The sequence below is a fragment of the Anopheles nili genome, chromosome 3, assembly GCF_943737925.1.
Source record: "Anopheles nili chromosome 3, idAnoNiliSN_F5_01, whole genome shotgun sequence".
NCBI lineage: Eukaryota > Metazoa > Arthropoda > Insecta > Diptera > Culicidae > Anopheles > Anopheles nili.
In genome coordinates this window covers 30,254,851-30,268,888 of record NC_071292.1, presented here as the reverse complement: position 1 = coordinate 30,268,888, position 14,038 = coordinate 30,254,851, and the positions used below count along the sequence as shown (strand labels likewise).

The 14,038-nt window shown below is 48.5% G+C and overlaps 2 protein-coding genes across 2 annotated transcripts; both read right to left on the bottom strand.

Annotated features, from left to right (window-relative positions):
* Positions 1–814: 814 nt before the first annotated feature.
* Positions 815–1,516, bottom strand: LOC128724049 (uncharacterized transmembrane protein DDB_G0289901-like). The gene is made up of 2 exons (XM_053817814.1): positions 1,365–1,516; positions 815–1,271 (listed from the first exon to the last, which is right to left on the bottom strand). The coding sequence occupies exons 1-2, from the start codon at positions 1,514–1,516 to the stop codon at positions 815–817; spliced, it is 609 nt and encodes a 202-aa protein (XP_053673789.1).
* Positions 1,517–2,110: 594 nt separating this feature from the next.
* LOC128725348 (transcription factor SOX-3) lies at positions 2,111–3,964 on the bottom strand. Its single transcript, XM_053819083.1, has one exon. The coding sequence runs from the start codon at positions 3,848–3,850 to the stop codon at positions 2,111–2,113; it is 1,740 nt and encodes a 579-aa protein (XP_053675058.1). The 5' UTR covers positions 3,851–3,964.
* Between the last annotated feature and the right edge of the window lie 10,074 nt (positions 3,965–14,038).

Below are 14,038 nucleotides of genomic sequence, written 5' to 3'. Positions count from 1 at the left end.
ACTCATTACCAGAGGCGCGATCACGATGATCGACGGGTTTTTCTACACACATTTACCAACGCGCGCGCAGCGCAACACGCCTTGTACGCGACTTGTTGTCGACTTTAGTTCAGCTAATCTCTCACTAACTTTATATCGATAATTTATCGATAACAATATTACTCGCATTCGCTTCGCACACACGATAAGATCCGATCGTTGAGTACTGTACATTCCTTTACCGCGCGTTGTTGAACCGAGTATGAGTAATAGTGGAAATTTGGAAACGGAAAGGTGAAGAGATGGAAAATAATAATATCACACATTACACGTAAAAACGCGCCCGTCCATTTGGGCGTCGTCGTTTCGATTTCATCCGGTGTGCCGGATCGTCCCCGCGATCGGCATACGCCACCCTCTACTTCTGCTGCTTCTTCGTGTGGTTTTTCTGCTTTCGTTATGCTTCTCTCTCTCTCTACTAATCATTGCCAGCTATCTTTTGGACCACTATTTTACGTCCGGATGAAGTTTGACGTTAACAAAAACAACTACTACCTCCTTCTACGAGTCAGTGGGAATTGGGGATGGGGCTCACAATTTTGCGCTACACAGCAGACACGTCGTCCTGGGGGGTCTCTCTAATATATCTACATGATTTTCCGCTTCCAGTGCACGCGAAGAAGCCCATTTTGTCGCAACAAATTAAACTTATCCCTGAATGATTGCACCGCTAATCTCGACTCCTGCACTCATCCACAAAACAAATACGCATCTCACCGACGCTCACCCGGGACGGATCTGGACTCCGTCCGTCGTGGCCGCTACTACAGCTCTACTACAGCGCCGATATATCGATGGGTAACGCGCGACGATGATGGTGATGATACGGCAGCTCGACCGGTGGATGATGATGCTGCTGCAGATGATGATGATGATGATGGTGGTTCGAGGCGGCCACAACGGCTGCAGCTGCAGCGGCTGCCGTTCGAGCTGCTGCCGTGATAGCGGATGATGACGACGCACCGGATCGATCGTTCGATCTTAAACCGCCACGATCTCCACCGTCCGTCGACATTCCATCCAGGCCAGTCTCATCGCCGCCATCGCTCGCACCCGTCGCACCGCCAGTTGTGACTCCTGCACCGAGACAATAGTTCCCAACGCTCATTGCGGCACCATTGCCGACAGTAGAAGCACTCGCAACCGAAAGAAACCCGGTGGAATCTTCCCGATCGGCACCACATCCGCTACCACCAGCGTCGGTGGCCACACAATCCACCAACCCGACACCGCTACCGGTGCCAGTGAAGCCACCGAGAAGAGCCGCAGCCGCTGCCGCATGATGATGATGATGGTGATAATCGTGATGATGGTGATGATGATACAGGTGGTGATGATGCGGTGACACCGACATGTGCATCCCGTGGTGAAAGGAATGATGCGGATCATCATCAGGATCCACGCCTGCGGAACCTGCCGCCAACGGTGGTTGACCATCGGACAGCGAGAATCCAAGTCCACCCGCTCCGGCACTCATAAGAGCCACATGCGAGTGTGGGGAAGGACTCATCAGTCCGCCAGCACCACCAGCAGTGCCACTTCCGCCAGCGATCGTCGACACATTCGATGGTCCTCCTGCGGCCAGGACAACGGAGTTGATGGAACCAAGAATCCCACTACCGTTGCTGCCTCCGTTACCGTTGTTGGTGCTGTGAGAAGCGGCCGCATGATGTCGATAGGCGGACAGCGGAGACGGACACAACGGTGGCAACCGATCGATGGAATGTTGCAAATGACCGCTGGACGAAAAGATGCTTCCAGCACCTCCTCCAACAACAGGTGGGGATGGTCCGCTTCCAAGATCACCCGCCGTTGCAGTGACCACTGCTGCGGTGCTACTACCGTTGCTGTTGTTCCGACTACTACTGCACGGTGGTGTTGCTGTTGTCGAACCGGAAGGATGCTGCAGGCTGCTACTAGCCGTCGGTGAGGTGACCGAGAGCGCGGGCGATGTTGATGCCACTGCTCTAGACGCACGGAGCTGCTGTTGCTGCTGCTGCTGCTGCTGCTGCTGTTGATGCAGGTGATGGTGGTGGTGTACCAGCAGATCCGTGGCAGTTGCGGCCAACTCTCACATGTGTGAGATTGGCGCCATGGAGCGCAGAACCTGCTGCTGATGTTGCTGGTGTTGCTGCTGGACCTGCTGCTGTTGCTGCTGTTGTTGCTGCTGCTGTTGCAGATGTTGATGCTGTGCCTGCAAATCCGGCGACACACTCGCGTTGTGCTGGTGGTAGTGCTGCATCAGATGGTTGCGGTGATGTTGCTGCAGATCCGCACCGCCCGTCTGTTGCATCTCCGGCACATGGTACATGTTGATCAGGTGGCTCAGATCAGCCGCTGCAGATGATTGTTGCTGATGCACACCTCCACCGACGAGGTACTCTCGCTTCATCGCCAGATTGTTGTTGGTGGCGGAAGAGATCGGGCTGGGTGAGACCGGTTCCGACTTTACGCTCGAATCACTCGGACTGTGGCTTTGGCAGGACAGGGCGCTTCCGGGTTGATGGTTCAATCCGTACGGTGAACCGGGTTGTTGCTGGATTGTCGAGCTGTACGGTGATCCGGGTTGTTGCAGGCCACCTCCACTGCCACCGTACGGAGACGTTTGGCCACCGGAAACGGTTCCACCGCCACCGCCGGTTCCGCCACCACCGTACATGCCACCGTAACCGGCGTTCATGTAGCTGTTGAGGGACCCGGTTGTCGTACCGGTGGCAGCCGCAGCCGCCGCCATCTGCCCCATCTCGTACCGGTGGTGGTGGTGGTAATTGCTCATGTAGTGCTGCTGCGACTGGTAGGCCGCCGCCGAGGACGGATCATGCATCATGGTGTACCCGTTCGGCATGTAGCCATTCGGAGGCATCTGGTGGTACATATCACGGTTCGCTGCGGCCGCGGCCGCGGCTGCTGCTGCCGCCGCCGCCTGTTGAGCGGCCAGGGTTGTCGAGTTTCCGCCACCACGCATCCCACTGCCCTCGGTCGGTTGGCCACCGCCAAGCAGCGAACCTACCCCGAGCGGGTACTTCTCCTTCGCCTTCGTCAGTGTCTTCGTCTTTCGGCGTGGCCGGTACTTGTAGTCCGGATGTTCCTTCATGTGTACCGCTCGCAGTCGCTTGGCTTCATCGATGAACGGACGCTTTTCCGTCTCCGACAGGTCCTTCCACTGGGCACCGAGCCGTTTCGAGATCTCCGAGTTGTGCATCTTCGGATTGTCCGAGGCCATCTTCCGGCGTTGGCCACGTGACCACACCATAAACGCGTTCATCGGTCGCTTTACGCGATCCGCATTCTGCTGGGCCGCCTTGCTCGTGTTGTTGTTGTTGTGGTTCACTCCCAGCAACCCACCGCCTCCACCACCACCACCTCCGTGATGATGATGATGATGACCACCACCACTGGCCGTGATGTGGTGCTGTCCGGTCGTCCCCAACCCCGTCGGGGAGCTGTGCTGTGAGTGTCCTTGGCCTCCGACAAGCCCAGTCGGGCTCAACCCAGACACTGGCTGTTGCAAAGGACTTCCATAGCCACTGTTGTTGTTGTTGCTGCTGCTACTGCTGCTGTTGTTGCTGCTCAAACCATGACCCATGTGATGCTGTTGATGGCCACCACCTCCACCACCAAGCAGATGATGTTGCTGAGCAACTGCCGTCTGATGCGAGGATAACTGCGACTGGCCAATGTTCATCATGCTGAGCGATCCTAACGCACCGTACGGTGAGGTGCTGTGTCCATGCAGGGAACTCGGATGGTGCGGGGGCATCGTCGCGTGCAGGATGCCACCCCCCTTCATATCGGACTCCATGGTCAACATGTTGCCGGTTTTGTTTTCGTTTTCGTTGTCGCTATTGTAGTTGTCGAGGATGGTGAGCGTACCGCCAGAGGTGCTCGCGATCGCCTGTCCCGATGGACCGCTGATTAAACTGAAGAGTCCAGTGCTTCTGTTGGCGTACAGTTTTTTTTTTGATAAATGGAAAGAAAGCCAAATCTTACTATCCGCTGATCTTCTTGATGCCTCGCTACACAAACAAACGCTCACACATTCAAGATAAACACACACTCGCGCGCGCGCGCGCACGCTAAGTTATGAGTGATAACGGAAAACCAAGGACCACCGAACTGGGACAGGACAAATTGTACATTTGCCTGAAGGTTTCAACGCGTCTCGTTGCGAAGCTCTATTGTTTTGAACGTACAGCAGCGGTGCATGATCATCGCATTGCCCGCCGCCGCTGACACACTAGCGGGTGTGATCTCGAGTGATCAAAATGCCACCCACATCACCATTTTGTTTTCGCTAAACCACCTTTGAGCCCTTTGCTGAGAGATCCTTTTTCCACCTTCAGTGACTACGCTTCGCACCAATAAAACGAACCCGATCGAGATCCTGACAGTGATCAATTGCCGACAGATCGAGCCCTCCTCGAAGGAAATGATAACCAGGATCGGAATGGTGGTTAATCAGTGCACTTTCCTCCACACTCAAACATTACACTTTTCTCACACGATCAGTGCGCACACAACCTGTGCGGACAAGGACAGAGAAGCTTTCTCTCTCTTAACTGCCCTGCAGAACGGTGAACACACAAGGGATAAATCAGGCTCTAGGTGTGGCACAATAGGCACGGGAAGAAAAGGTTGCTGTTGCTGTTAATTGTGTTTTGGGTATTGTACGCCTGCTGCACAACTGCTGCGACCGAGTTTTGTACCGCAGAGACGCCCCGACGTTTATTTAAACGTCTTCTCTACTCAGTCTTAGCGACTCTACTCTCAAAAGGGTGCTCAAATCAGAGCTGATAGCGCACAGACACGAAATTGCGTTCACGCACAAACCCCACAGGGGACAAACACCACAACAGGACACAGATTCACAGATTGTTTGGGAGCTCAGTCGACAGAGTTCACGCTACTGCTGGGTACGATTTACGGATCAAGGATGTGTTCCGATCAATGGTTCCCAATGTTTACGTCGATCACGTCCACACTCATTCGACAGTTTTCCGGTGGAAAATTCCCTAGCGACCCATCGCGCATAAACCACATCCCGGCTGTTTCACACACCGCTAAGCTTTCTCGTGACTGATCGCATTTCACACGCGATCGACAATTCGATGGTAAAGTAAAAATGCCGTACCGTGGTAATTTTTTCTCATACGCTGCCAGCTGGGAAAACAGAATCCACGCACCGATACGGAACCAGGAAAAATGGTCACGGGCGCGTTATGGACCAACGACGGGGAACCGTACGCGAGAGAATTACGACACACTTGCGAACGCAGCACCTTTCAGATTTACTATGAGAGCTGGTTCGCGGCAGAACCCGTACCGAACCCCGAACACGCTCGAAGTGGCCAAATGCTCGCTGTGGTCGTACGCACGGACACCCGGACGCGCTTCGTTTCCCCGGCAAAAAAAAACCCACCCCGTAGGGGATGGAACCGCTTCAACGCGCCGTAAACCAACACAACCACAAGCAAAGCATAGGGAGGATAGGCAATGCGCGCGATTGGAGTATGCTGCATGAGACGGGGTATGTTATGCGCCCGAGGATGGGAAAAAAGGGAGCACGGCGCGCAGCGCACCAGGCGCGTGAGCATGGTCATTTCGGTACGCTCTCATGCCTTGGGCATCATCGACATCTACTGGCCACATTGGAGGCCCCTCGAACTCCCACGGGCTGCATGGGACCAATCAGAGCGAGAGATCTCCGGCAGCCGGTACGCACCAACACAACCACGCACCCGGGGGTTCGGAGTTTATCATGGCATGCTATGCTACCGCGTACACGAGGTGTGCAGCATAAACGCGGTGTAGGCAGCATAACCAGCAGCGATCTCGTTCTGGTGCATGGGAAACTCGTTTTGGGTGTCCTGCGCGCAGGTAGCATGAGACTCCGTAAACCGTCGGAGAGGATCATCTGGTCTCGCTTTGGCAGCTGGCCGAGACGGGCCCCGGTGAACGGAACCAAACCCAAGCCATGCCAGACAACCTGGCTGCGGATGGGTAATGGTATACGTTGCTTTTCGACGCAGCAAGCGCATGCGGTGGCGCGGAGATCGAAGCATGCCGCGAGAGCTATGTTGGGCCTGGTGGAAGAGTAAAAAAATCTGTACACACGTTTGCTACCCTCTCGCAAAGAGGCGTGGCTAATGGTGCTGCTGCTGCTGCTGCTGATGCTGCCCTGGCGTTGTTGCCAAGTTTGTTTCTCTAGGGGTGAGAAATGTTGCTATAAAATCGTACGACCGAGATAGACCGACTCTCGCCCTGAGGAGAAACTCGGCGTTGGAATCGCGTACCAACGCGTCAGTCCTATGCTATCTTGCTGTCTCGTTTACGCGAGCGGTCTTTTACCCAAGCATCGTAACATTAGCGCGTGATTTGCTATAAAATAATCATACACCCCGCACGCAAAGGGGCTCAACACAGCATAGCAGCAGGAGCAGCAGCAGCAGCAAGCTATCCATTCTTCATCATTCCGTTTCATCCCTCCGTGTGCCGAGCGGATGGCATCCAAGCATTAACGCACGATTTGGACGTTCCAGACATTTTGCCGCAACCTTTCCATCAGCAGTAGCAGCAGCAGCACGCAGGACGGTCGGACTATTCGCACGCATATCCTTTTCGCTGGAACGGCAACTCCGTCCTTCTATCGCGGCTTCGGTATCGATCGAAGGGAAGACGTACAGGACACCAATGTCGACTGCTGATGCTGCTGCTGCTGCTGCTGTTGCTGGAAAGTCGTCACGTCTAAAGATTACTCCTCTCCGCGCGTGTTTTGGGGGAACCTCTACCGTGATTGCTTCTCGTATTAAAGCGAAAAAAAAGCGCTGATGATAGGTTTGAACTTCTGTCGCTGGGGCGATGCTGGAAAATAAACAATCAAACGTCTTTGAGCGAAGAAGAGAAACCGACAGCAGCCAGCCAGTCACCAACCCATCCCCACCCACAGCCTTTGGGAGAAGTGAAAATAGAAATCAATCTACTTATTGCAACAACACACTTTTTTTGCGATTTTCATCGATTGCACGGCGCGGCGAGTGTGAGGGTGACGATAATAGTAATATTGCAGTAATAACAATAATGGCAGCAGCAATAATGATAATAATAATAACAGCAATAATACGCATCATCCCAAAAGTGATGCTCGCCATTTCATTCGATTTTTCCCCGCTGTCGCAGCAAGGACACGACGTGGGAGATTCAATAAAAAAACGGAAAATGCTGCGGTGGAATTTCATCTTCTTGTCGTCGCTTTCATGTCCTTCTTTCGGGGCAACGATTGACGAACCTTCGAGAGGACCGTTTTTGTACGAGTTTTCTTTTCCGCAGCGTTTTTCAATGACGTCGCCCGCCGTCCTGGGAACATTGTCACCCCCGTTGGCTTTACTTTACTTTTCCACCCACGAGCCAGTTACCATTTCCAGCCAGCGAGAAAATCGTATCTACGGCGAAATAAAAAGTCATGTAACAAAACAAAGGTGGACAGTCATGTATCAAATGGAAAAGTAAAAGCATTTTACTCTCTCGGAAAGATGATTCAGAGCTCTGCGATTTGATGAAATCAGTGCGCAAAACGAAAACGATTTTCTTTTTTTCAGACTAAAGGCAAAAGTTCCACCACATTTGGCAGCGACCTTAAAAACACAGTAATTTGGCAGCGACGAACACAATAATGCATGGCACAAAACAACGCAGTAAAACTTTAATGGGACTTCAATCGCGACACCAGCCTGTTGCATCGTCCTGTCCGTCTCGGTGCCACGGCTCTCTGTGCCTCTGTGCGAATATAGCGAACCGGAAAATGCGACTACCAAACAACGGCCCAACAGCGGTGTTTGCACCGTAAGCAGTGCAACTGATCGTGTAATCCTGTTTACTCAACTCTGCATGGACGAATCCAAGCCCCGGGAACAGAAGCAAAGGGAGCTAGGGACAACGGAACGAAGGACGACGTCGGTCATACCCAGGCCGTGCATAGTGCGGAGTAGGGCTTCTTCTGTTTGGAGGAGCAAACAAACACTTCTTTACGTTCCCCGTGACCAACACGTACGGTAGAGTTATATTGTTGATTGTGCCCCAAAAATGTCATTCCAAGTGGGAATGAACGAATGGAGAGAAAGAGAGTGAAAGTGAGAGAAACTCAACAGGCTTAAATGCGACACAACCAACCCATCGCAAAAAAAAAACAATTTCGTCGAGGTACTTTGGTACCGAAAAAAAGGTATTTTCAAAAGTACCTCATTTGTCATAATCCCCAGCAGCAGCGAGAGTCAATTTTCAAGCTTGATCCTTCAGTTCAGCGATGAAAACATGTTTTTAAAGGACACATATTTTATTGTTCAACATCCCTTTTTCGGAGAGTGTTTTCTTCCCATTGAAATCGATTAACCAAACGCGTCGCGCATTGAAAGCATAGGCAACCGCCTTGTAATTGCTCATCAGTAAGAACTCTTTAATTGAAAGAGCATGTGATTATACTATATATATATTACACTTGTATTTTGTTCACCTTTGGAGACACCTCTTTTTTGCCAAAAAGAAAAAGAAACGTCAATCGTATCATAGCCGTATGTCGATAAAACATAAGAAATCTCTCTCTACTTTCCTTAACCTTACCATTTGTTACATAACTATAAAGCGCGTGCCGGAACACAGGAACAATCTAGCATAAATTTCCGCCAACCGTGGCGTCGTCTATGTTTCGAGTCCTGTTACAAACGGCGCTATGGATTGTTATTCTACATCCTCTCGTGGTGCTCGCTATTCCGTTTCATCTGTGAGGTGTACAATCCTCCCTGAGACAACGTGAACAAAAAAGAGAGAGAAAGAGAGAGAAAGGGAATGCCTTCGTAGCCTTACCACCGGAGTTCAGAGTTGTGCAAACAACACACGTTCAATGAAGCACTTGAAATACTTTTTCTTCCCGCTCCTTTTGTGTCAATCACTGTTGTAGCGAATCCAACAACCGGTGGTGAGTGGTTAGGGCGAATGCACAAACACCATCAACACCAAAGCACAGGAGAATATCCTTGCCGCCACTATGGCATAGCGAGCCTCATGTAACCTTTTTTTTCTCGCCTAGGGTGTAATTCGAAAGTGTAATAGGCCATAGGAGAACACCCAGGAGAAGTGGCGTATGTTTATCCCTCAACAGGGACAAGCATAACCAAACGTAAGTCAGGCCGGCCGCAGGCAGACAGGCGCAACCCGCCAGACCGACACACAATGTTGTGATGATGTGCAAAAAGGTAAACATTCATTACACGCTGTTTTATTTGATTTCGACGTTCATTCCTGCAATAAACATCGCGTGCAAGTGCGACCTACATAAGAGTAAGACTCTGTGAGACATACCGCAAAGGAGCAGTCGATTTGATAATAAAGAAATGAAAGCCAAGAGCCTATAGAATGGAAAACAATGATTTTCGCATCTAACACAATCTAATTTCTAATTAAATGTGTATGAAAGGCCAAAATTATCAAACAAATCAGTCAACCAAATGCGAAATGCAGTCAAAAAGCAAATGCGACTTTGCTATTTTGACTGATCTTCACATTCTACACGAAACATCTGTTAGCGACCGTTAAAAATACGTTTTATAGCGACTTTAGATCGAAAATTCAAACGACTCAAACTCCATCCCATGCCAAAACAGCGACGTTCGGTGTTCTCATTTGCTTGAGATTGGCTTCATTAATGAAAAAATAAATGCTGGTACGGGCAATCATCGTTGTTTAAGCAAACAGCAATAATGTACAGCGTGAACCTCTCTACACCTTGATCAAAACGTTTTTTTTTACCCCTTAGCTCTTTGAATCTCCGAGAATTGACGCATTTTGACCTGCGCTACACACTCTGGAGAGCGATAAATAAGCCTAAAACGGTTGCTCTGCACATTACCATTTCGAAGGCAACCCCTTTTCTCGCGACCTAAAACGATAACGACACCAACAAGCACGATCATAAACCGATGCACCCTTCATATTGCTACGTTTTTTGGATAACTAGAATACATCCAGTACTATCACTAGGTGCGTTCAATTGTGGTGTGCTAAGTACACATTAAACCATTTGGGACAAGCCGTTTTGTGGAACACTAAATAACAGTTAAATATGAACACAACTGTATGCGGAATAGCAAAATCCGACGCAAAAAACAACAATTATTTTTTTAACTTTTCGTCATTTCATACCTTAAACGCGTGCATCGAGGTATCAAAGTGGTATGCTATATTACATCTGGTATCGTACGATGTGATCACATTGCACAACCCAAAAAAGACTAAATGCAGGTAAAATAAGAAATATTGCTACCGACAAAATGTCTGAATCTTTCGCCGCAAAGTATTACTTTGCAACCCATTTTACCAAATCACATCGCCTTTTAATGCTGATCATTTTATTATCAACAATGAACTGTGGTCCTACAACTCGAATGACAACGGGGCCAGGGTTGCGGCACGATTTCTCGCTCAGCAGGAGCACAAACTCCGCATATAAGCAAACACAAAAAGCTTGAGTCGAAGCTTCAAGTAAATACCGGTAGCATCGGGCATCATTTTTTCATCTCCAGCAGAGTTATTTACAATTTTAAAACTGAATAGACACTGGAAACTTAAGCATTGCCAACTGCAAGGTGCTATTTGTATTCAAATAATTTCTACATATTTCTACACGCGCATTTATCGTATGCTGGCAACGTAAATTATGCCTCCGAAATTAAATCTTCAATGCTCCTTTTCTCACATTCAAAAATGCTTCCATTTGGGTTATTACCGTTATTCGAGGAAAGACACATAAACCCTTTTACGCACTGGACTTTTGATTGTGCTTGCGAAACGAAGCTGTATATTCCGCATCACGACATTAACGCATTGCTCACGCCCTTTCAGGGAAGAAATTGTACTCCAGCAGTGCTGAAGGAGTAATGCGATTTACAACAAAAGCCTTTACTCACAAAACACGTTGCACCAACAACAACGTATGCTATCTGTCGATCAGCGAGTGCGAATCATATCTTTGGAAAAGCGACTTATGCTTGTTCCCGTTTTCTTTTCTTTTCCAACACTTTTGGGTCTCATTTTGTTATTTATTCAGTTCAAGGTGCAAAACCACGAAATTTACATACGGTTTCTGGAAAACGCTGAAAGATTAATGATCTCATTTAACACCCGTCAGATACTGTTATACTATACAACGTGAGCGAAATTTGGCATGGTTGTCGTTACAATAAATGTGAGATAAATCTTCATACGACTAATTAGAAACAAATGTCGAAATAACATCTATTGTCATGATTTTTTTCGGGCTTTCCTTATACAAATAAACGGTATAAGACAACTTTAGCATCACTTGAGCAACTATTAGAGCTTGAAAGCGAATACTGAATTTTAATACATGTTTGTTCTTAAGTGACAATAAAAGCATAAAATCTTTGGGAGTCAAGAAGCCTCCGATCCGAAACATTATTCAGCATGTTTATAAGTATTCTAAGATCATATTTTCATTGATTATTATTTCATAACAAGAAAAAATTATTTATTCTCACGCTCATTAAGAATTTCGCATCAATGTGAAGCAAAACCTTATGAAAGATAATGCTGTTCCACCCATTTCAAATCCCCCCACGAGATACTCATAGGAGCTTGTGATGCACATTTGATGGATTCGCTAATCGTATCGTTCTCCCGCGGCTGAGCAATAACAAGCTATTAGCGTTAAAACCGGAACAAATCTTTGTCCGGTTTCTTTTTTTTTGTTTTCCCCTTAACCTGACCCACAAGACAGCAACATGCCAGGCTTGCCTCGAAGCTCCCATTCAGATGCCAAGCATAAAACAAATGAACTGCTGACTCCGGTAGCTTCTCACCGAACAGGCAAGCGCGCGGCGCAGTACCTTCCTTCACCGAAACAAATCATTATAAAATAGGCCTCCAGCAAACAAACGCAGGCCACCGGACTTTAATGGACGGTACCATTGGTGGACACATGTACCGCAAGCTGAGCTGGAGTCGGCTGTAAGGCAGCCGTTCCACCAGCCCAAAAGGGCAGTGATAAAAAAAAACACGAAAAAATACACCACAGTCATTAGCCGCTCGAGCCATTATCGCCGGAGAGCCAGACCACGGCGTGATGACCGCAGCCCGAAGCAAGCAAAGCCTGAAAATACTCCTTCCGACGACGGCGGTAATTCGTTGGTCCTGACGGGCATTTTTTTTTTCATCACCGTACGCCACCATACCATCAAATAGGCCAAAGCTTTCGGTCACGTCAAGTCTTTCACGTGCGCGCGCGCTTGCTCGCGTCTAACCACCTTTGGCTGCCTACTGCGTGGTGCTACCAGTCCAGCGTCTTGATAAAATAATAAAGAAAGCTTGTTGTAATGAAAATCATGAAAAAAACCTTTACGTGAATAAAATAAAAGACACGACACCGAAAACTTCTCAACCGAGAGGCACCACCTCCTGGCACCGTTGCCTTGCAAGGAGAAAGAAAGCGTGCGGGATTGCCGGTAGCATAATTTTCATAACAAGAGCACCATTCCCACCTCGGGCCGGATGGTTGGGCGAAGCTGAATGAAAAAAATCCCGGCAAATATGAAAGAAAAAAAAGGTGAATGGTAAGAAAAACAAAAAAAAATACAACCACCCATCCATCCATCCGCAACATTATCATGCGCGCTTGTGCTGCCACGTAAAACAAGAGCGAAAGAAATAGATGGAACAACCGGGGAGGACCTGGCCTCAAGCGTAAGCCCCAGGAATGGAGAGCTAACTGCGCTGCACTACTGCTTGGAAAGCAGCTCCAAGCGAACCGTAAAAAAGCTGCACACGCTCCAAGACAGAAACTATAATAAATTACTCCCCAATCCGTTTGGCTGGGATGAAGAAATTATAAATATTAGTTAATTAGTGAAAGTAATTAGCGGCGAGATGGATTTTTGTTCGCGCTTCAACCACGGTAAGCAACGTGAGCAAGAATGAGTGGAAGCGAAGATAAGATTAGGAATGCGGTGCGGGTGAAACATAAGTAGAAGGTTCATTTTTCTTCTGCAATCATGCTACGATAGAGTTCTGGACAAGACATTATTTTATCTGAATAGTTAGCAAAGCCATTACCGTCGTCTGTACATATCGCGTAAGTGCTATGAAATAAAGGGCACAAAAAACGTACCAAAATATTCGCACAGGTCATTTAGTTCAAGTGTTAGTTAAAGAGAACTAGCTTTTAATCTTACAATTTACCGATTGACTTTATGTAACTATTCAATCGACTACTAGAGAAATAATGAGAATTCCCAAAGCAATAAAAAAGCTCGTAAGTTGGTAACGTAATTCATCAACTCTTCCTAGAAGTGTAGCACCTCCGGCAACGGCGATCGCTGGGAGCTGATGAAAAATGGTTCAAGCATTTTCTCACACCTCAGCTACGTACGATCACATTTTCAAACAGTTAACCCACGGCCACTCTAGCTGGGCCGCAGCATTGAATAAAAAAAACATACGAATCCACCATCTACTCTTTGGTGAGCCACAAGAAAAAAGCAGCGATCCTACTGGACCCCCATGCGGCCCAGCGTCCGGTTCCATCAACGGTGGGAAGCAGGAGCTTTCGAAGGACGAATGAAAAATTATCATGTTCGGTTAATTACGTTGATTGATTAATTAGTATTTTAAATTGCCTCGACATGATTACACGACTTCCTGAGGCGCTCGAGACCACAGCCTTCTTACGGCTACCGAATGGGAAAGAGCTACGGTGGAACAATTGACGCCACTGAGATGATGATGGAACGCAGAATAGCTTCACTTGCGCATATGGTTGTGGGAAAGCATACGGGATGAAACAAACGTTCTTTGCTTCAGAGTGCGCAACCGGATTGGTGGCGCCGTGTACGGAAAACCGGTAGAAGCGACTTCAATTACTAAGAGGTATTAGACGCAGTAAAAAGTGTAACCGCAGCGTTCTACGGAACGCCGGGACATACCCATGAGAATATGT

What these genes read in the sequence shown, in the direction of transcription:
- LOC128725348 (XM_053819083.1), bottom strand. Translation starts at nt 3,850, where the DNA reads ATGTTGACCATGGAGTCCGATATGAAGGGGGGTGGCATCCTGCACGCG.
- LOC128724049 (XM_053817814.1), bottom strand. Translation starts at nt 1,516, where the DNA reads ATGAGTGCCGGAGCGGGTGGACTTGGATTCTCGCTGTCCGATGGTCAA. An exon ending in TCACCGCATCATCACCACCT is followed by an intron (nt 1,272 to 1,364) that starts GTATCATCATCA and finishes TGGCACCGGTAG; the next exon opens with CGGTGTCGGGTTGGTGGATT.